The following is a 24,080-nucleotide window of genomic DNA, read 5'->3' as shown; positions in this document are numbered from 1 at the left end:
ATGTTGAGAAAAAAGTCGAAATGTTGAGAAAAAAGTAAATATTTTGTGAATAAAGTTGAAATGTTGAGAAAAAAGGCGAAATTTCGACTTTATTCTTGAAATTGTATTTAAACATTATTCTCGACATTTCGACTTTTTTCTCAAAGTGCACAATAAAAAAAAATCTTCCCCTCTCAAATATTTTTTCTCCTGCATGGCCGTAATACTCTTCTGTACAAATCTTCGTTAACAGAAATGTTGAAATTTTGTATTTATTCTACTCATTTTTACAGGTTTGGAAAACGTGCAGAATGCTTGTCATGTTTGTCCTCCTACAGAAACCGTATGAAAACAAAAAATATATTTCTCTCCCCCATCGATTTCCATTTTCCAAGCATTTTTGAAAAAGCTCCAGGAGCCACCAGGGCGGCTCTAGAGCCGCAGGTTGCTGATCCCCGGTTTAGAACAAGCAACTAACCATTCTACATAATTAGCAAAGACGGATTGGACTTTCCCAGACATGGCACCCTGACATCAGGGTGCGTGCGTGCGTGCGTGCGTGCGTGCGTGCGTGCGTGCGTGCGTGCGTGCGTGCGTGCGTGCGTGCGTGCGTGCGTGCGTGCGTGCGTGCGTGCGTGCGTGCGTGCGTGCGTGCGTGCGTGCGTGCGTGCGTGCGTGCGTGCGTGCGTGCGTGCGTGCGTGCGTGCGTGCGTGTACCTCGTAGCATTCGCAGTAGTTCTTTAGGCAGCCAGAGCGCTTGCAGCTGCAGCCCTTGTTGTGCCGGCCTCTGGCCGCTCCAGCAATCTTTGGCCTGAAGGCGTCGGGGTTACGGCTTAAACACAACTACAGGATGTAATGACAAGCACACACAAGAATGATGTGTTAGAACTGCAAACATCTTCAACCACGACTTGACCAATTTTAAATTGACCACTGAAAATATGCATGAACATGTGGGAATTCTGTTCAAATGTCAGAACACAGGATGGAAAGTTGTTTGACATAAAACTTCTGGAAGCGGGACGTCCAGCTCCATCTGTGCTTCTTACAGCCTCAGACAAGACGTGGAGGTCGCTGTTCACCTCTGTTCCCGCTACAGCCGTGAAACATGTCATCTGAAGGCACTTGAAGTTTTGTAAAGTTCTGAAATGTTTTAATGACGCTGCAAGTCTGGATCTGGACCCTAGTGGTCTGTAGAGGACCTACAGGTCTGGAGTGACAGGAGTGACAGGAGTTTCCAACAGAGCTCTTCTAGTCCTGGTTTCAGCTTCGCTGGTCCTGGTTTTGGTTCTGTTGGTCCTGCTTGTACAATTCTGTTTATTCACTTTATCTCTTATATAATTGCTTTTATATTTGTATTGTATTGCACCAATCACCACAACAAATTCCTTGTGTGTGTTTAACAAACTTGGCAATAAACCCTTTTCTGATTCTGATTCTGATTTCAGCTGTACTTAATCTGAATAAAAGTCAAGTCATTATTAGTATCACTAGTACAATCTAGGTGAGTGGAGCTTAAATAGTTGACCAGGATAAACAGGTGTGTTCCAACGTCTCCCCCCGTTAATATGACAGGTCTCAGAAACACTTAACAACAAACCCATTGATGACACACAAGGGGTGTCCAGTTCTTCTTCCACACTCAGATTCTGAGTCAATGGAGACGGTTCCTTAAGCCATCCATCAATAGCAGAGAACATATTTCCTTTGACAGGGACGATGAATCAGATCCTCTAACAACACCTGCATCTCTGGCTGAAACACCAATTAAACCAGATGGATGTCGATGAGCACTGATTATCTGCTATGTCCCAGCAGCCTCTGTGTGGACGGTGTTCATCACTGACGTCACCGTCAGAGGAGCCTGCTGACACTCTGAACACGAGTGAATCCAACCCGTCTTCAGTACTGGAGTTGAGGGGGGATGAGGGGGGATGGCATCCCCCCTGAAATAAAAACGGTCCAAATCATCCCCCCTGTAAAACTGCCATCCTCCCTTTCCATCCCTTATGTCATTTCATCAATGAATGTGGTTTTACTGCTATTTCAACATTTAGAGTCATCACCAGAAAAATAACTCATTTGACAATTTTCACCTGTTTCAAGTACATTTTCACTTGAAATAAGTAGGAAAATCTGCCAGTGGAACAAGATTTATCTTCTCATTACAAGTAAAAAAAATCTTGTTCCTCTGGCAGATTTTTCTACTTATTTCAAGTGAAAATCTACTTGAAACAGGTGAAAATTGTTGTTTTTTCCAGTGATGAGTCTTGTTTTAAGTGTAATGGGATTTTTTTTTTACTAAAATGAGACATTTTAACTAGAAATAAGACAAATATTCTTGTTAAGATGTTGAGTTTTTGCAGTGATCCATGTTACTTATCCTGTGAAGGACAGAGTCATATTGATAAGTTCAGAAAAGTGTTTTTTATTGTTGTGTTTTGATGTATTTGATGTAAGCCCAGTGGATATTTAAAGCTTACAGAAGGCTGCATTTAACTGCTGCTATGTCATTCCTGCAGTATTTCTGCAGGTGTTTTGGTCACTGCTATTATTTGTAATATATTATATTATTTGTAATCAGCACAAATTATCTGTCCCCATATGATAAAATCCACCATCCCCCCTGATTTTTCTTTACAACTCGAGTACTGCCCGTCTTCATCCTGGACTGACTGGTCAGCCTGCTGTCAGTCACACGGTGCCATCATGGAAAAGTACAAACCTTAACTGCAGCGTGACGTTGAGTGCCATGGTCGGCGGTGTTGTGGCAGTTGGAGCAGTCGCAGTTGCTGCACATCGCCCCGCTGGCAAAACACTCGCAGTACCTGCAGAGACAGAAACAAAGCCATGACAAATCTGTTCACTAAATACTAAGGACATGTGTGGGGTGAAGGTAATATAAAATTCTCTAAGAAGCTCTCTCCCATTATTGTGACATTTAGCAAAAATGGTTCTGGAAAAGTCTCCCGCCGTCTCTACATTTTCTGGACTCCATCAACGCTTTTAGGTTTTTATTCATGTTATTATTATTATTGTTTTATTTTTTTTGTGAATCACCTTGTGACATTCCGTTGTCTGTGAAAGGTGCTATATAATTAAACCTTACTTACTTACTTACTTACTTACTTTTTGGTTGTGTGTTTTTGTTTCTGAGCAAAATTGCAAGAACACTTCATTTGAAATTGTTTGGTTCTTCTTTTTATTAATTTTTATATTTTCTTCATGTTACAGGCTTTGTCTGCACTTGCAGCTGGTACAGGAGACACCTTTTATTTAACTGTGTGCACGTCGCTGCTGTACAGAAACCTGACAAAAAGCATGAGCAGGTTTGTCAACTCACAGTTTCAGGCACTTGGACTTGGTGCAGTGGCAGGGCCTCCGGGATCTGGTCTCGCAGGAATCTCCAGCAGTTCTACAGAGATAAAACAGCAGCTTTTAATCATATCACCCCAAGCTCTACTTGTTTGACTATTAAGAAGTCTGTTCTTTGAAAAATTGCAGACTGGTCAGCATCACAGAGAGTACAGTACCTCTTCTGACCACTAGGATCCGGGTCGATTCAGGCCTCAGATTGTTTGGTCTGGTGGTCTTGGTTTCGCGTCTAGTGGTTTTGGTTTCAAGTCTATTGGTCTTGGTTTCAGGTCTAGTGGTCTTGGTTTCAGGTCTAGTGGTCTTGGTTTCAGGTCTAGTGGTCTTGGTTTCAGGTCTAGTGGTCTTGGTTTCAGGTCTAGTGGTCTTGGTTTCAGGTCTAGTGGTCTTGGTTTCAGGTCTAGTGGTCTTGGTTTCAAGTCTATTGGTCTTGGTTTCAGGTCTAGTGGTTTTGGTTTCAGGTCTAGTGGTCTTGGTTTCAGGTCTAGTGGTCTTGGTTTCAGGTCTAGTGGTCTTGGTTTCAGGTCTAGTGGTCTTGGTTTCAGGTCTAGTGGTCTTGGTTTCAGGTCTAGTGGTCTTGGTTTCAGGTCTAGTGGTCTTGGTTTCAAGTCTATTGGTCTTGGTTTCAAGTCTAGTGGTCTTGGTTTCAGGTCTAGTGGTCTTGGTTTCAGGTCTAGTGGTTTTGGTTTCAAGTCTAGTGGTCTTGGTTACGGGTCTAGTGGTCTTGGTTTCGAGTCTAGTGGTCTTGGTTACGGGTCTAGTGGTCTTGGTTACGGGTCTAGTGGTCTTGGTTTCGAGTCTAGTGGTCTTGGTTACGGGTCTAGTGGTCTTGGTTTTAGTTCTCAAATTGTTTGGTCTAGTGGTCTTGGTTTCGGGTCTAGTGGTTTTGGTTTCAGGTCTAGTGGTCTTGGTTTTGGGTCTAGTGGTCTTGGTTTTGGGTCTAGTGGTCTTGGTTTTGGGTCTAGTGGTCTTGGTTTCGGGTCTAGTGGTCTTGGTTTCGGGTCTAGTGGTCTTGGTTTTGGGTCTAGTGGTCTTGGTTTCAAGTCTATTGGTATTGGTTTCAGGTCTAGTGGTCTTGGTTTTGGGTCTAGTGGTCTTGGTTTTGGGTCTAGTGGTCTTGGTTTTGGGTCTAGTGGTCTTGGTTTTGGGTCTAGTGGTCTTGGTTTTGGGTCTAGTGGTCTTGGTTTCGGGTCTAGTGGTCTTGGTTTCAAGTCTATTGGTCTTGGTTTCAGGTCTAGTGGTCTTGGTTTCAGGTCTAGTGGTCTTGGTTTCAGGTCTAGTGGTCTTGGTTTTGGGTCTAGTGGTCTTGGTTTTGGGTCTAGTGGTCTTGGTTTCGGGGCTCAGATTGTCAGATGGTTGTGGTAATTTTGTCCCCACTACTGAGATGATCAAGGTTCATGAGGAGCCCTGACTGAGAACTTTTCTGACCTGCTGCTGATGGCGCTAGAGTTCAACTTTAAAATGTGGAAATAGGTTTTATCTTCATCACAGAGCACGGCATTGTGTCACTCTAACCTCATGTTACATCATGTTAAAATGTTTCTGTGCTGTTCTTACCCCTGGATCGATGCTGGAGGCTGACTACCCATCTCATACAGGAAACCAGCCGTCTGCTCAGGAAACGACACATGAATGACGAGGTTTAATCAACCTTGAAAGCTGTGGGTGCAGGTGGTGCAGGTGGAGCCAGGGTGATGAAGTACAATCAGTCCTACCTGGGTGGGAGCCCCCAACACACTTCCATCTGTGAAACACACAAGAAAAGCTCCATCAGCACAGCGTCAAGCTTGCATGGTGCTGAAGACCAGGAGAAACACTTCTGGACCAGTTCTGACTGAACATGTTGTCTCTGAGTTCTAATGTTGAAAATAGAAATGTCATAAATATATCAAAGCTCTATAGTGCGGCAGATAAGCAAACCAATACTAGATAATTTCTGATGTTTGAGTTGTTGTAGAAAGTGAAAACGGGTTTGTTGGTGGTCTGCAAACACGGGGCGCTGTGGCCGCTGAATGCTGCCGTAAACTCCACTGACACTTTAACTCGATGTGTATAAACTTTAAAACTTTAAAACAACAGAGTTTACAGCAGAACATAGACTGACAGATGTAATTCAAATGCCTGTATGAACAACATTTTTTTTTCATTATGCACTTGGAGAAAAAAGTCTAAATGTCAAGAAAAGTCAAAATGTTGAGAAAAAAGTCAAAATTTTGTGAAAAAAGTTGAAATGTTGTGATTAAAAAGGAAAAAAAAGGAACAATAAAACAGAAAAAAGGAAGAAAGAAAAAAGGAAAAAAAAAGAAAAAAAGAGAAAAAAGGAAAAAAATAAAAAATAAAAAAGGAAAAAATAAAAAAGAGGAAAAAGGGAAAAAAAGGGGAGGGGAGCCACCAGGGCGGCGCTAAAGAGCCGCATGCGACTGGAGGCTCCAGTCCAGGCGTCGGCAACCTGTTGGCAATACACGAATCCGGCGACCGGTTTGTGTGTGCCGCCATCTTGCGGCGGCGCCATTGCTGCGGTGGCAGGTGTCAATCTGCCACCGCAGCGCTGTTATTGTGACCTGACGCTCTACAGCATCATTATAGCTGGATTGATGATGTTAGACAGTGGCCTTCCATAAATAATGAAGGTATCTTAAATTAATGCTGATGTTAATTTATAAATAATGATTTGTTTGAGCGATAAGCAGGAAAGAATAGAGGAATAGGGAGATAAGGGAGTGTATGATTAAACACTGTAATATAGCTCTCTCCACCTCCTCTCCTTACGAGGCATGTCTGCACAATTAAATATTACCTGTTTATGTTTTGTTTAATTTTAGGTATCCAAGAATATTTTATTGATCGCCTGGCGTCCGATGACGAAAAAAAACGCAATTACAGGTCTCTAATTGAAGGGCAGAACTATCTCAGCTCCGGATGATACAGAATACATACATACATAACCCCAATCTTCAGATAAAACTAGTTTGTTGAGGAAAAAATATTAACTCTATTTGTAGCTGCAGAAGAAAAAAATAATCTCACGAGGAAAAGAAAAATATTGCTCACGCCTCGGAGCCTCTTCAGCATAAAAAAAAAGAAAAGAGAAGTAAGAGTAATAAAAAAGATGTACTGCATGTTGTACTATTATACTAATTTATTGAAACACATGGCGAGTCAAACATTTACCAAAGCAGCTGCCAAACACTAAACAAGGTAGTAAGACGGTGGTTGTGCAGAACTGCGGCAGTAAATCCTCATCGGAGCTTCATTCTTTAGTAGTGATTTCATATGAACCCAAACCGTTAATAATCATTATTTTCTCCATATACCGCTCCCTGGCTTCCTTGTTTAAGGTATCCCGGTAAATTCCAGTTCCTTTCCAGCAGTTTAACATCTTTTTTTGCGTTCCGTCTGTTCACTTGGTGAAACAGAAAAGTAGTTTTTAAAGTCCATCCCTTCTTCATTCACTATCAAAACAAATGCACGTGACCGGGACAGGAGTGTTCCGATGATACAAATACATTAAGAGAGCCTGGCAGGGAGCGGAGTAATAGATCCATACGTATATATGTCTATGGGCTGGAGCGGAGGAGCGGAGCCGCCACCGCAGTAATGGCGGCCGCTCGACTTCCGGGTTTCGCCGGATTCGTGTATATGGCTCATGTTGAAAGAGCCATATTGGACCAAAAACAAGACGCACATTTTGATGTATAACACACCTGGGTGCACGGTTCGGGCCGCATTAACGGCATAAATTGTGCCAAAATTACACCATTAATTCAAAATGTTAAAAATGGCCGACTTCCTGTTCGGTTTCGGCCATGGCGCCAAGAGACTTTTCTTTAAGTTGCGACATGTTACAGGTGTGTACCGATTTTCGTGCATGTACGTCAAACCGTATTGTGGGGCTTGAGGCACAAAGTTTTCTAGGGGGCGCTGTTGAGCCATTAGGCCACGCCCATTAATGCAAACCATGAAATAGGCTTGCGTGCAAAATTTGGTGACTTTTGGGGCACGTTTAGCGGCAAAAAGGCCCTCATTTCGTTTGAAAAATAAAAACGAGAATGAGAACTCCTACAGATACAATAGGGCCTTCGTACTGTAAGTGTTCGCGCCCTAATAATTAATAAGGATAGGGCCCAAGACAGAGCCCTTGTTAACACGGAGGGGGTGTAAGATTTCAACTGGATGAACTGAGTACGGCCAATAAAGTACAATAGAATTAAACACTGAGGTAAGAAATAAAATAAAAACATAGAATGGAACAAGGAACAGCCGGAGGGGAGCTAAGCAGCGGGAGCGTTCACTCAACTTTTTACTCTAAGAGAGCCTGTATTATGTTCGGGCTTGTCGGCGCTCTCCAAATAATCTCTAATAAGATCTAATGACAACACTTGAACTTATTGTGTGTATAGACCTGTAGCCATTCTGGAGTCCTGGTGGGTTTGAGCAGATTCCAGGGTGAGAAACACGGATCCTGGCTCTCTGGGATTCACCAGCACCACCTGTCCATCTCTAGAGACATTAGACACCACCTACATGGATGAAAAGACACATTCACCACAGGTTTTTTTACTCTGCACTGCTGTCTGCTTTAAGTGAAAACCAAGAAGGCCTCATGACTCTCAGATGTGGGTTAGAGCCACAGAAAAACTGGACCAACTTTCTGTGATGTCATTCACAGGTTTCACTGACCTTTGACTTCTGTTTAGATTCATATAAAAAACAAAAAACAAAAGCAAAGTTTTCCACTAGTACCTACTCGGCTCTACTCATCTCAACTCGGCCTGGTTTCTTTTCCAGAACAATTCAGCACCTGGAGCAGAAGTAGGAGGTTGGAGTGAAGCTGCTGACTCAGCCCGCTTATGGCGCTTTTCCACTAGCACCTACTCAGCTCAGCTCGACTCCACTCGGTTTGGTTCTTTCCCACTAGGGGTCTAACGTGCCGAGTAGATACTTTTTCTGTAACTACTCAGCCTGGTGTCCGGCTGTATCTACAGGCCACCGATTGGTCGGACGTCTGAGTCAGGATGTGACATCAGCGAAAGAGCGACTCGCGGCTTCTTGTTCATTTTATTCCACCAGCAACGGCAGCAAAAGTCAGTTTGATGATCCAACTCTGAGGTGCAGATGTTCATAAACCTGGTGGCTGAGGAGAGAATTAAAAAGGGATCTAGACAGGCGATAAGGAACGATCAGATCTACCAGGAGATCTGTCTCTTCATAGCTGCTCACGGCTCCAGCTGACTTTTCAGCAGCGCAGTGACAAACAAACAAAAATTAACTCTCATTTTTTAACTTGATATTGAACACAAGCCACAGACCCAGCAGCACATCTATCATCTCCTCCAGGTTCTACATCTTTAGTGTTGTTGTCTTCTTCCTTTAGATCACACAATCAAATACGTCACAGCAGCTTTACTCCAATCTCCTACTTCTCCAATTGTTATGGAAAAGAAACCAGGCCGAGCTGAGATGAGTAGAGCCGAGTAGGTGCTGGTGGAAAAGTGCCATTAGAGGAAGACTGAATCAGGACAGTTTGTTGAGAAGAGTTTCCAGGAGGTTTCTGGAACAATGTCCTATGGACAGGTCACAGATGAAACCAAAGGGATGTTGCTTGGTCTTCATGTCCAGGTAACTACGAATCTGCGGGAAACTAGAAATAAGCAGGAAACAATGCAGCAGGCAGCAAAAATGCAACAAGCAACACTGAATAAAATAAAGGCTGCAGGGAACTATGCAGCGCTGCAGTGAGCGACGCTGCAGTGAGCGACGCTGCAGTGAGCGACGCTGACACAGATGTGTAGTAAAGTGGTAGAAACTTGATTTATTTGGCTCTGTGGCCTTGAGACCAGAAACATCAGGGACTTGTGGCTGACTGTGGACCAAACTTGAAGAAAAGGCACATCTTCAGATTAAGGAGACTTTGTGAAGGCTCTCTCTGGGAATATTTCACCTTCCTGGGATCACGGCGAATGCACAGCTGGAGAGTGGAGATCTCTAAAACGAAACTGAGTTTCGTTTTAGTCATGTCATGTGAGTCATGTGACGGGAAATTATCCCAAAAACGGCCGAAGATCTACATCAGAATGATGAAAAGTAAAAATATTTCAGGTTGTGGAATAACCTGGTCAAAGTCCAGACCTGAACCTGGTTGAGATGCTGTGGTGGAGCTGGAACAAGGAGACTTCATACGTCTTTCAGGCCACTGAGCATCTGTTGTGTTTTTTCCTGTCAGTTTAGTAGTTAATAGTCGGATACGGAAGCCTGTTTAGGACAGCGTAATTGATCCATTTTAATTTATTCACTTAAAGGGGCCCTATTATGGCATCTAATCCCTATTTTAAACAGGCCTTGAATGTCTTAAAAACTAGCTTTTGATTGTTTTTTCTACGTAAATTAGAAATTCAGCCTCTGAGCCATGTCTTTATCTTTACCGTTTCTAACCTTATTATCTATGCAGGATTCTGAGTGGGCGGGGCTATGATAATGAGGCTCTGTGCTGATTGGCTGCCTGAATGACGCGATACACCGCCACGGAAAAATGGTGGAAGCTCCGGCCGGCGGAGTTACACCGTGTCATAACTGCATGCGATGCGAGTGAGCGCCAGCGACAAAATCAATTCCATTGCTTTATTTTCTATTGGACTGTCCTAACTGTCCGCAGCGACGCAGCGTTTTGAGCTGAACATTTGTCTGCTTCTATTTTCTTCCTGCCGCTCGCGTTGAAAGCCGGTTGAAAGCGCTGTAGGAAACAGTCATGGATGAGGAACGGCTGGTCCAGTTAGTTGAAATAAGAAGTTATCTCTATGATTCCTCCTCATTTCACTACAAAAACCTCAATAAAGTGGCAGCTGCTGGAGGGAGACGGACAGAGAGAGTCCGATATCACGCAGTGCTACGCGATAGTTGGACGCTCACATGCAGTTATGACATGGTGTTTAGATGGTGGTTGATGGATCATCCGGGCGGCTGTACAGACACTGCAGAATTTGGTTGCTTTCCTCCTTCTCTGAGTTGGCAGGCTGAGGGGAGACCACTTTATATATGTTAAAGCAAGAAAAAATCTGTTTTTCATAATAGGTCCCCTTTAAATGAAGATGTCTCTCTCTTTAAATTCAGCTCAGATTTGCAGAATACAAAAACGTACTTAGAGAAGTAGATTTTCCACATAAATACAGGAAACGGAGTGAGATATGTTTGTTCAGCAGCAAGACAGCTTGCACTTACAGGCGGTGTGAGGTGAGACTGCTGGGACACCACCACGGCTGCAGGGCTGTGTAAATCAACCTGAAATCAGAGCAGACCCACGTAAAAACACACCAACACACACATGCAGGTTCTGCTTTGACATCTGTTTTGACCAACCATCCCTCTGAAGAGAACGGGGTCCTCAGAAAACCAGGAAGCAGAAACGGAGCTCCGACGGCTGCTGTCTGATGGACCAGAACCCGGCCTGAGGAGAACCCAGACCACCTGAATCCACAACTCAATCCATTTACATCCCTTCACTTTCAGCACACTGTTTTCCGGACTCCTAACGTCTGCACTTCACAACACTAGCGGCTAACCCTAACCCTGGATTAAGAGACGCTATGGTTTCTGCTACCAAACCTTACCCAGTGAGGAGGTGGTACTGGTCGGACTGGGGCTCCATGAGGAAGACTGGATAGGTGGGCAGATGCTGAGCAGACTGGCACGGATACTGGAACCTGTGGTCAGACATCCAAATTCAAGTTATCATTACAGACAAAAAAAGAAAGTCCAGAGTGCTCAGAAGGTTCATCTAAATCATGTGACGAAGGTGCTCTTTGGTGGGAAAAAGGATGTCAAAAAAAAAGAACAAAAAAATCCAAGGCACTCTTCTTCAAATATAAAAAGCCTTTATTTGAAATGGATATTTTGAAGGCCTAGAAAGTATTCAAAAAAACATTAGCGGTGGTGACAGACTCAAATTACTTCTGCAGAGAGACCTTTTATATTTACCAAATGAAAGCCACTATCTATCCAGGTTTAAATGAAGACATTGATTTCAGTCCTTTTTTGTAACTGTTTTTCATTACAGATAGTGTTCTTTCTTCTCCTATTTCCAGTATTTATTCGTTTAACAATTGGTGGAGCCATCTATTGGACATTATCTGTTATTTCCCTTGTTTACATTTGTCCTCCCACCTATCCAGGGGCCTCATGTACAAAGACTTGCGTGGATTTCCTACTGAAACATGGCGTACGCTTAAATCCAGAAAACGTCCTACGCACAAAAAAATCCAGATGTATGAAACTGTGCGTAGGCATGAATCCAAGCACATTTCCTTTGTACATCCCAATCAACGTGGAATTGAGCGCACATGTAGGAGTACCAGACTCCTCCCTGTCCACGCCTCCATTTAAATATGCAAATGTATTTAAATAGGCCCCCGAGGGCCAGTTTCCCTGTTTAATTGCACCATTATACAAGGAGCTGTGTCATCAACAGAACTATCCAGACTTTGATGACAAGCTGGTGACGATCATTAATTAGAATCAGGTGTGTTAAAGCAGTGAAACATCTAAAACATGCAGGACACCGGCCCTTCTGGGATTCTGTTTGACACCTGTGACATATTTTTTTTTTTTTTTTTATATTCTTTATTTCATTCAAAAAAATAAAATAATTCAATACAAATACAAATGTTCTTAACTCGTGAATGAAAAGCAAGCAGAAAGAAGAAGAATCTTATCTGATCTGCCCCTTTTTCCAAGAAATAACTCATATAATCTGTACATTAATGGAATGAAAATGCTTCCTGTTAACGTACACATATTCATCCAGTGATGGTGCTTTTATAGCAATGTGTGTGCAGTCGATAGCTCCGATTACATTAGGAAAACCAGCTAAATATTCTTTCTCTTCTTACTGCGCCATTTGCGATATCTTCTAACACTGCCAAAGCTGCCATTGTTGTTAACGGTATTTCTGCACCACTTTGCTTTTATATCCACTTGTGTAATTGCAGACAGTTGAATGTGTTAATTGTTCATCAGTGTGTCTCTGATGTGCACATCACTCTGAGGGCTAATTGTTTTCACATTATTAACAGTTTCCCAGCATCACCACTAAGTGTCGCCAACGGACCAATAGCTGTGGAAACGTGCGTACGCCAGCCATGAAGTTGGCGTCGGGCGCCGCACATTTCCACGCTCATTTCACTCTTGATACATCTGAACGTTTGCGTGGAAAAGGGCGTACGCCATGTTTTTGTGAGTACGCACCCTTTGTACATGAGGCCCCTGGTGATTTCAATCATCCCATTTAAGGAGAATCAATGTGTTGAGTGTTACACCCTGAGGAAGGCTGTGGCCGAAACGCGTGGGCTGTAACCCACTTTTTTAATCTTCCACATGAAATAGCCATTCAAAAAAGGCTTTTTATATTTGAAGAAGAGTGCCTTGGATTTTTCTTCAAGTTATCATTGGGTGGAAAACGACTTGAGTTTTCCAGAGAATGGTTGTGGCAGGGTGGAGGATTGGGCGTGGTCTGCGGGGAGCAGCACACAGGTGGAGCCTGGTTCGGCTGATTCAATCTCTCCACCCAGACACACGTGTGACAGCACTCTCAGCAGCTCTCTGTCCTTCCTCCCTGCAGAACCCCTGCAGCAGCTCCGTCATCCCTGTGAGCAGCACACCCTTGGCTGGTGTGCAGCCGCTGTTTAAATAGCCAGGCAGGGTGGAGAGATTGATTGCCACTGGTTGCCGGGGCCATGTGTTTGGATCATTGTCCTGCTGAAAGATCCAGCCACGTTTCATCTTCAATGTCCTGCTGATGGAAGGAGGTTTTCACTCTAAATCTCACCATTCATGGCCCCAATCATTCTTTCCCTACACGGATCAGTCGTCCTGGTCCCTTTACAGAAAAACATCCCCAGAGCATGATGTTTCCACCCCCGTGCTTTACAGTAAGTCTGGTGTTCTCTGGATGCAACTCAGCTTTCTTTCTCCTCCAAACACGACAAGTTGTGTTTCTACCAAAAAGTTCTATTTTGGTTTCATCTGACCATATAACATTCTCCCAATCCTCTTCTGCATCATCCAAATGCTCTCTAGCAAACTTCAGACCTGGACATGTCCTGTCTTCAGCAGGAACGTCTGGCCCTGCAGGATCTGAGTCCATGATCGTAGTGAGTTACTGATGGTTCCTTTGTTACTCTGGTCCCAGATCTCTGCAGGTCCTTCACTAGGTCCCCGTGTGGTTCTGGGATCTTTACTCACCGTTCTGGTGATCATTTTTACCCCCCCGGGTGAGATCTTGGAGCCCCAGATGGAGGGAGATTATTAGTGTCTTGTATGTCTTCCATTTTCTAATAATTTCTCCCACAGTTGATTTCTTCACACCAAGCTGTTTCCTGTTGCAGATTCAGTCTTCCCAGCTGGTGCAGGTCTAGTCCTGGTCCTGGTCCTGGTCCTGGTCTAGTCCTGGTCCAGGTCTAGTCCTAGTCCTGGTCCTGGTCCTGGTGCAGGTCTGAGTCCTGGTCCAGGTCTAGTCCTGGTCCTGGTCCTGGTCCTGGTCTAGTCCTGGTCCAGGTCTAGTCCTAGTCCTGGTCCTGGTCCTGGTGCAGGTCTGAGTCCTGGTCCTGGTGCAGGTCTACAGTTTAGTTTCTCACGTCCTTTGACAGCTCTTTGGTCTTGGCCATAGTGGAGTTTGGAGTGTGACTGTTTGAGGTTTTGGACAGGTGTCTTTTATACTGATAACCAGTTAAAACTGGTGTCTTTTATACTGGTAACCAGTTAAAACTGGTGTCTTTTATACTGATAACCAGTTAAAACTGGTGTCTTTTATACTGATAACCAGTTAAAACAGGTGTCTTTTATACTGATAACCAGCTAAAACTGGTGTCTTTTATACTGGTAACCAGTTAAAACAGCTGCATTAATCCAGGTAACGAGTGGAGGACAGAGGAGCCTCTTAAAGAAGAAGTTACAGGTTTGTGAAAGCCAGAAATCTTGCTTGTTTGGAGGTGACTTAATACTTATTTTACAGAGAAATTTACCAATTAATTCAGTAAAAATCCTACAATGTGATTTCCTGGATTATTTCCCCCCATTCTGTCTCTCATAGTTGAAGTTACCGATGATGGAAATTACAGACCTCTCATCTTTTTAAATGGCAGAACTTGGAAAATTGGGGGCTGAATAAATACCTGGTTTTTCCCCACTGAAGATGGATGTAATGAGATTTTTTTTTTTTACTAAAATGAGACATTTTAACTAGAAATAAGACAAATATTCTTGTTAAGATTGTGAGTTTTTGCAGTGATCCATTTTCCTTATCCTGTGAAGGACAGAGTCATATTGATAAGTTCAGAAAAGTGTTTTTTATTGTTGTGTTTTGATGTATTTGATGTAAGCCCAGTGGATATTTAAAGCTTACAGAAGGCTGCATTTAACTGCTGCTATGTCATTCCTGCAGTATTTCTGCAGGTGTTTTGGTCACTGCTATTATTTGTAATATATTATATTATTTGTAATCAGCACAAATTATCTGTCCCCATATGATAAAATCCACCACGCCCCTGATTATTTTTTACAACTTGAGTACTGGGCATATGTCATAAGTATAATATTAAGTATAATAATATCACTATACATTATTAATATTATAAGTAGCTACTGCTGCTGTGTCCCCCTCCCAACGGCAGGAAGTGACGTGTGGCTCTGAGTAGTACGTCCCAATTAATGCATACTACTCATATTTACTCAAAAGTGTGCCGAACTTAAGTATACTTTTTGAGTATATATTGTTTAGTCTGGCATTTCGGACGCACCGATACTTTCAAGCACGTTTTCATTTTTTGTCTCATTTCGAGTTGTTCTGTTTCATTTTGTTGTCAGATAACGTCTTTAGCAACAAAAACGTTCAGATAATATTGACAAAACGTCCGATATTAGGTGCTAAAAGTCAACTTATTTCGATATTTATTGTGTTTTAATTTTTATTTCAAGAGGACTTGGTGTAAATCTAAATTAAATTCATAGTTATAGAGTTTATAAATTCACTTTACCAGACGTCTTCTTATCCCCCGATACTTGTTTCCGTGGCAACAACGGCCCGTGCAGCTGCGCCGCGAGAAATCACGTGACTGAAGACAGGCTCGCTATTGGTCAGTCTTTTTTTTTTTAATTGAATTGAAAATACAAACTCTCAAAGATAATAATAATATTAATACTACTACTACTACTAATAATAATAATAATAATAATGCAAATTACAATTTAGTATGGTAAAAAAGTTCAAGATACATTGCATTGGGGGATTTATGAATAAAAAGAGAAAAACAATACATTCTATCAGGCATTTGAATATAACATACAAAGAAGCAGAGAAACAATAATATAAAATAAGTTATAATTTAGAAAAGCGGGCAATATCCTGCGTTATTTTCTTGGCATAATTGCTTTTTATCTTTTTAAGCAATTAAAAAATAACTTGAAATCATTAATAAAACCAGTGAAGGAAGGCCTAGAGTTCCGCCATTTAGCACAATGGATATATTTACCCAACAGAATGATAATGTTAATAACGTCTGATACACACAAAGCTAGATGATCCATATGAAAAATAATGTGATAAAGTTGTAATTGTAGTACATCATTAATTTTTGGAGAAATCTAATTTTTGATGTCACACCAAAAACACTGTGTGATAGGGAATAAAATAAATTCTCTTAGAGAGACCGGCAGATATGTTATTTCTGTTGTAATGAGGGTTATATGCCGCTTCTTTAACTTGGGATGTCTGTTGATATCTCTATTGCAATTCACTATAACCTGACTGATGTGCCTGTGCCTTTTTTGTTATTTAAAATGTAATTAATAATTCTCATTACAATTCTTTGTTTATTTTTTGTAATTGTCTATTTCTGTCCTAGTTTTATTAAAAAAATAATTTATCTAATTATTTTATTGTGGTTGTTCTAGTTTTATATAAATTGTTCAGGTATGCTGCAATACTTACAGTAAGTGAGCACTTTCTTTTTCTGTTGTTTTCCTAAAAGAAAAATGTATGCTTAACTCTTTTTAAATGTTTTAATATAATTGGTATACATCTGCAAAACCCGATAAAAAAAGTTGAAAAAAAACCACAAAATAGTTTATGTCAGGACAAAAGACATCAGTAAGATGATGAAAGTGACATTTGACAATTAGTATGTAACTGTGCAAAGTATTCAATTCAATTTTATTTATAAAATATATTTCTTTAGTGGGCACTGACACAACACAGTGCTCACTAAATAATGATAAAATACATGATTAGAAATTACTTTTTAATCAACCTCCATATTAACATTTAAAATGTAGTTAATTAGTCTCACCTTCCTGATGTAAAAATGCACAATCCTATTAAGAGAGATGACTTTTTTTTTTAAAACATCACATGATTGAGTTATCCTAAAATACCAGAATAATATAGAATATGTATTAATCCAAACTGCAAATGCAGAGTAACCGCTTGAGAAAGATGTTGTGCAAAGTTGTATTGTTGCAGAAATATCAGTAGATCAGGTTTTCAATGATTGAAATTGTGTATGAAAAGGATAGAGGGTTTTGTTTTTGATGTATTTTTCTACGATTGTAATTTAGGCATTACTTTTTGTTGTGACTACTCAAAAAACCAAACTTGTCACCTGATGGTGGTTTGGGATGGTTTAGGTCTCGACTCGCCTCCAGAGTGAATAAAAAGGAAAGGTTGCAAAGGTAATATCTTTGGGTGAGTTTCACGTTTATTTGAACAAAAAAGGTAAATTGACAGAACAAAAAGGGTTTCTATTGTCTCTCTGGCTGCCGTACTGTGTGTGTCTCCCACCACCACTCAACTCAAACTAATCAACACTTCTGATCAACAGCAGCTGGGGCAAGGGTTGGGGTAAAAGAAAGTAACTGAAGTCATACTGCACCCTAGTGGAAAAACAAATACCTGCAGAACATAAAAAATGGCTCCTACACACCGACCCCATAGTTGTGTTGGTGTGCACTTACAATTATATAAACATTTCAAAAAGGAACCAAAAAGGATGTATATGTGTGTGCAAATCTTCTTCTTCTTTCTTTAGAAGTCAATGTCCATAAATCAAATCTTCTTTCTTCAGAAGTAAATCCATATTTCAGTCTTTAATAACAATCTTTATGCCTCCAATAGCATGCAGAGCTTTGTGACAGGTCTCTCCAGAAGGCCTGTCTTGGGGCCAATCCCAATACACCCCCTACTTTCTACCACTAGTCCTCACTCACTACCACTAGCCCTAAAAATGAAGCCACAGGCAAAGGGCCCTTGTAATCTTCTCTAGGGATTGGGACACCACTTGCTACTTCACTGCGTCGTTTACATTCGGGTACGTAAGCGACTGCGTAGTTACGTTTGCACATACGTCACACCATATCAGGAAGCCCAGAGCTAAAAGCTGTTTTAATTTCCGCTGTAGCGCTGGTAATATGCCACTTTATTAAGTTTTAATATTTTTTCAGGCGTAAAAGTAACCGTTAAGATCCCCAACCTGGGCTCAGTTTATCCAAATAACGCCTGATCCATTTGACTTATCCTGTGAAGGACAGAGTCATATTGATAAGTTCAGAAAAGTGTTTTTTATTGTTGTGTTTTGATGTATTTGATGTAAGCCCAGTGGATATTTAAAGCTTACAGAAGGCTGCATTTAACTGCTGCTATGTCATTCCTGCAGTATTTCTGCAGGTGTTTTGGTCACTGCTATTATTTGTAATATATTATATTATTTGTAATCAGCACAAATTATCCGTCCCCATATGATAAAATCCACCATCCCCCCTGATTCTTTTTTTTACAACTCGAGTACCTACTGGTTATAGGCTCTGCAAAGCGATTTAGCCTTTTACCTATTCACCCGTTCACAGCCTCTTATTTTAGACACTCGCGCAATGTGACAACAACCCCCCCCCGGTGAATATGTGGGAGTGGGATTGTTTCTGCCTAAATATGACTTGATCTCATCCTTGAGATTCATATATAAATACTGGAGCTCACAGGACATCTTTTAACTCTTTTAAAGGAGCATTACAACAAAAAATAGGCATTTTCACCAGCCAAAAATTGATTGAAGGCCAAATACAGTTGATGAAAAGTTGTTTCTGAATGTTTTCTTCTATATGAAGCTCAAGGATGAGATCAAGTCATATTTAGGCAGAAACAACTTTTCATCAACTGTATTTGGCCTTCAATCAATTTTTGGCAGGTAAAAACTGTCCGTTTTTTTATAGTAGGCATAAACAATAATATTAGATGTACAAAGCACATCCAAACATGGGAGGAAATACTACGTAGGGCCCAGATCAGATTTTAAAAAAATGCAGACATATTGCAAAAGTGATCAATTCTTTATTGAAAACACACCCATAAATCACCATAGCATACCATATCACATACCAAGCACATACTGTCTATTACGTCATTGTCACGGCTGATTTCGCTACAAACTACACTTCTTTTGGGCACAGATGTGATAATTACGTAACAACAAACGTTACACTTTCTAAGACACATAACTTTGCTATAATTGCGGACGTACAGGTGTGTGTCTGCATATTATGACCGTTTAATCCGCGCTCAATGGGCTGTTATCCCTCAACGGGCTGCTATGCGCGCTCCCGCGGCCGCAATCAGACTCTGGCAGGCAATCACTTTTTGGCACAACACTGGCCGTTCTGTGATTCTCCAGATCACACAGATGGCCAGTCCGCCCCTGGATAGCAGTACTGGTTATTTATATACTGACCAAGTATATTGATATACCCCCCCCCCCCTGATCATCCCGTTGCTGCTTCCACCTGCCTGCCTGCAAAGTATTTGGGGGCCTCTAAACCTTCAGAAACAGGACTCTGGATGAGGCCTGCAGCTGTACAGCCACGTATTCAAAATACTGAAGCCTTCAAGGTGTTAACTCTTGACATTGAAATGATTAATTGAATAAGTCTGCAACCCCTCAGGTCCCCCGGCCCTGCCTGTGATACGTCCTCCCTGTTTCAGGAGACAGGATTTACTCTTTGGTTTTGCACAGAGACAGTTCCAGGGAGGATTATCACCCCATGATTTGTTATAATGCACAGACTTTGCTGTGTGTTAGCTCGCTCATAGTGTCCAGAAGCTATCGCAGGTAATCTCACATGGAAAGAGGGAAAAAATCAGGGGAAAATCAGCATAAAATCAATAACATAAGCAAATCAAGCAGAGAGCAAGCAGAGGAAGTGTCTGAACTGTAAAGCAGCAGGAATGAGGAGGAATATAGTTTTATTGTCCGTACCGCCCAATCATGATCTGAACTTTGAACAAGTTCCAGTTAATTTAAGATAAACAACATTGTAAAGGTGAATGTTTGAACAACTAGCTGCAGACGAAGCTTCACTTCGTCTTAGTCATCACATCAACTCTGCTGTTTGACAATAATCTGTAAATCAGAGGAAGAAACCAGAGCAGAGGGAGGAAGGACGAAAGTTCAAGTGTGACGGAGCAGAAATCCAGTCCAGAAGAGTGCTGTTCGTCTCTGAAAGAAGGTCAAGCGAGTCCATCGGGTTTTCCTCCACAACTCAGCAAAGTCTCTGAAACACTGGTGAGTACAGAAGAAAACATTTACTGTGTTTCTGTCAGCGGGACGACAAAACTTCAACTCAGTTTAGTTTCAATGTTATTCTGGAAAACTCCATCTGAGTCTGGTCAAAGAACAGGAACGTTTTGAGGAAAATGATTCACATGAAATAGTTTATTATTCTGGAGTCGTGACATTAAAGGGATTGTGACATGAAAAACAAATTTTTCTTGATTTTTTGTGTTTTGTTGGGTGTCTTGACATGAATTACACCCAAAAAACAACAAACTTTTAACATTCAGTGTATTGTGTGCAAAAACGGCGCATGTGGTTTGGTGGTGGGCCGTTACGTATAGACTCGCTAAATCACCGCCCCCTCCACCCAGCTCCCTGCCTCCTCTCCTCTCCAGCGCACCATAAAGGCTGATTTATGGTTCCGCGTTACACCGACGCAGAGCCTACGGCGTAGGGTTACGCGGCGACGCGCACCGTACGCTGAACCCTACGGCGTAGGCTCTGCGTCGGTTTAACGCGGAACCATAAATCAGGCTTAACACAGAGCTGTTTAGAGCCTCTTTTGTTCTAATCACCGGAGGAAAACTGCTAAGAAGACCCGCGGCCACTGACTGGACTTAAGATAAGGGGACACTGCTGCTTGCATGCCTTTATTTTTATGATTGTTTGTGGTGGACTGCTTCGCCGTGCTGCTTTTCCGTGCATGCTTCGCCTGTCGCTCCCGGCTTAACTCTCCGACGCCGCTGTTAGCGTATGGCTTGCAGGGAGCTACGGCCCTCTGGTCACGGACTTCATCCCCGGGCTGTAGTCGCCCTGTCTGGGCTGCGCGTGTGGGTGTTTGTGGTTCGGTGTGCGCGCATGTGTGTGGAGACGCCGGCAGAAGTGTGTAGCAGTTTGGTTGGAGGAGGTTGGGAGGAGGAGCGGGGCAATGATTGACAGGAAAGGGGGGAAAGGAAGCGTTTTTCACGGCGCAAAAAGACACCGTCATAAAAAGCCAGGAATGGAGTACTGGAGTGAAGTTTTTCTTGTTACAACCTTTTAGACACATTTGAGGGATGTTGGCCAAGACTTTTAATAGTGTTAAAAGCATGTTAAAAATTATGTCACAATACCTTTAATAATCTAATAATCTAAACTTGTGTTGAGGAAACGTTCCTCCTTTTACTGTCAGATGGGTGTTGTCTCTGAGGATTCATGACATTCTTTGTTCTGTTTCCTTCTCTCTCGTTGTTTTTCTCTTCTTCATTTCATTATTGCAGCTTTGATGTTTCACACTTTCACTTTTGTTTCCAGAGAACCAGCATGTCTGCCGGCAGCAACCTGAGATCTGCAGATCAGTTCCTGTGCTCCATCTGTCTGGATGTGTTCACTGATCCAGTCACCACACCATGTGGACACAACTATTGTAAAACCTGCATCACTCATTTCTGGGACGATAATGTTCTCTACAAGTGTCCTTTATGTCAGGAGATGTTCCACACCAGACCGCAGCTGAAAGTCAACACCTTCATCAGAGAGATGGTTTCTGAGTTCAGACGTGAAGCTGAACAGAAATCCAGCAGCAGCAGCTCAGAGCAACAAGCTGCAGAACCAGGAGAAGTTCCCTGTGACGTCTGCACTGGAACCAGACTGAAGGCCCTGAAGTCCTGCTTGGTGTGTCAGGCCTCCTACTGTGAGACTCACCTGGAGCCTCATCTGACAATGTCAGGCCTGAAAAGACATCAGCTGGTGGAGCCTGTGGAGAACCTGGAGGACAGGATTTGTACGAAGCACGATAAACCTCTGGAGCTGTTCTGTAAGACCGACCAGACATGTGTCTGCACGCTCTGCCCGCTTTTAGACCACAAGAATCATGAGTTTGTTCCTCTGAGAGAAGAATATGAAGGAAAGAAGGCAGATCTGCAGAAGACAGAGGCTGAGATTCAGAAGATGATCCAGAAGAGACGACTGAAGATTCAGGAGATCAAAGAGTCTCTGAAGATCAGTAACGATGCTGCAGACAGAGAGAAAGCAGAAGGTGTTCAGGTCTTCACTGATCTGAAGGAGTCTGTTGAGAGACGTCTGAAGGAGTTCATGAAGGAGATGGAAGACAAACAGAAAACTGCAGAGAAACAGGCTGAAGACTTCATCAAAGATCTGGAACAGGAAATCTGTGAGCTGAAGAAGAGGAGCTCTGAGGTGGAGCAGCTCTCACGCTCTGAAGATCACCTCCACCTCCTCCAAAGATTCTCATCCCTGGAAGATGCTCCACCCACCAAGAACTGGACAGAGGTCAGAGTCCATCCACCTTCATATGAGGGGACTGTGGTGAGAGCTGTGGAGCAGCTGGATAAGAACCTCAGAGAGAAGATGAAGAAGCTGCTTGAAGCTGAGCTGAGGAGGATCCAGCAGTTTGAAGCTGATGTGACTCTTGATCCTTATACAGCAAATCCCTGGCTCATCTTGTCTGAAGATGGAAAACAAGTGTATGATGGTGATGTGAAGAAGAATCTTCCAGATAATCCAGAGAGATTCTTTCCATGTCCTTGTGTTTTAGGAAAACAAAGTTTCTCTTCAGGCAGATTTTACTTTGAGGTTCAGGTTAAAGGAAAGACTAAATGGGATGTCGGAGTGGCCAGAGAGTCAGTCAACAGGAAGGGAATAATCCCCATGAGTCCTCAGAATGGTTACTGGACTGTTGGTCTGATAAAAGGAAACGAGTACGAAGCTGCTAATGATCCTTTAGTCCGTCTCCATCCCAGTTCTCCTCCTGAGAAGTTGGGGGTGTTTGTGGATTATGAGGAGGGTCTGGTCTCCTTTCATGATGTAGATGCTGCAGCACTTCTCTACTCCTTTACTGGCTGCTCCTTCAGGGAGAAACTCCACCCGTTATTCAGTCCTTGTAACAATGATGGAGGTAAAAACTCTGCTCCTCTGATCATCTGTCCTGTCAATCAAACTGTCTGATCTTTTATGTAATGAATCTTCATCAACTCTGAATGTTCATTGTGTGTGTGTGTGCGTGCGCGTGTGTGTGTGTGTGTGTGTGTGTGTTATATAAATATAAATATATAGTGTTATATAATATAAATATTTTATATAGATTATTATATTAATATTACTATTAGAGCAGAGAGAGGACTTTTTTAGTATTTTTATTATATTTTTTTATATTAATTTAAGGAGACAGAGAAGGATCTTACAGACCTCAAATAAGAATGCATCTACTTGTGTGATGTCAAGGGTCATCCACCATGAATTGCACTTCAATTTGATCAAAAACACGCTCTGGTCCAATTATTCTTTGATAATACGTTAATAAGTTTCAGTTAACTTGTATTTTTCTGTCTGTAATGTGTAATGTGGAGTTATTTCACCTTTTCTTTTAACATATTCTGAATAATACACTTGAATTTGGTTTGTTAAATATTGTTAAGTTACCTTTTAAGATTTAGACAAATTATTCTTCAGATTTAAACTGGAAAATGGAACTAACTATCTATCTATCTATCTATCTATCTATCTATCTATCTATCTATCTATCTATCTATCTATCTATCTATCTCTGCTTTTCTTTCACAAATGTGGGAATGATGGTCCAAACTTGTGTTTAAATGTACAAAACAGTGAAGTTTATTTTGTCTCGCTGAACTCTGATTGCTCAGCACGCCTAAAGTTCTGATCCTAGAATCAACCCTGGATAATATTATTACATTTGTTTGTTGTACTTCTATCTTTTACCTGTTTTTTGTTCCTCCTCTTTTTAAAGGAACATTTGAGATTTTCCAGTCAAATATAACATCATGTGATCTAATTGTAACATCTGTCTGCAAGTGTGAATGATACTACAATCTCTGATGATGGAAAGAGTGAAAACTGCTGGATTGTTGAATTTTCTCCTGAATAAAACTCTAATCTCTAGTCTGTTATCTGTGTTTGTCTCTGATGTTACAGTCTCGATTTTGAAAAGCTCCATTTTAAGTTGCTTTTAGAGTCAGATAGATATTTTGTCTTGCAGGGGTTAAAACCTGTATAAATATCAACTAATATATAAATATAAAAACACACCAGCTCAGGAGAGCAGTATTATATATGTAGTGGATATGGGTAAATTAAACAGTATGTATGGATATGAAATAAAAGAAAAAAGTATATATGGTATTA

General features: G+C 41.7%; 1 protein-coding gene across 1 annotated transcript; it reads left to right on the top strand.

The window, feature by feature from the left end:
• Positions 1 to 19,796: 19,796 nt before the first annotated feature.
• Positions 19,797 to 23,818, top strand: LOC133444819 (E3 ubiquitin-protein ligase TRIM21-like). Its single transcript, XM_061722719.1, has 2 exons — positions 19,797 to 19,946; positions 21,231 to 23,818. Exon 2 carries the CDS (start codon positions 21,240 to 21,242, stop codon positions 22,881 to 22,883), a length of 1,644 nt encoding a protein of 547 aa, XP_061578703.1. The 5' UTR covers positions 19,797 to 19,946; positions 21,231 to 21,239; the 3' UTR covers positions 22,884 to 23,818.
• Positions 23,819 to 24,080: the final 262 nt, after the last annotated feature.

Source organism: Cololabis saira, chromosome 5 (genome assembly GCF_033807715.1).
Source record: "Cololabis saira isolate AMF1-May2022 chromosome 5, fColSai1.1, whole genome shotgun sequence".
NCBI classification, from domain to species: domain Eukaryota; kingdom Metazoa; phylum Chordata; class Actinopteri; order Beloniformes; family Belonidae; genus Cololabis; species Cololabis saira.
This window is presented reverse-complemented; position numbering and strand designations above follow the sequence as displayed.

Bases quoted from the DNA above. Each gene is read 5' to 3' on its own strand.
- LOC133444819 (XM_061722719.1), top strand. From the start codon at position 21,240: ATGTCTGCCGGCAGCAACCTGAGATCTGCAGATCAGTTCCTGTGCTCC.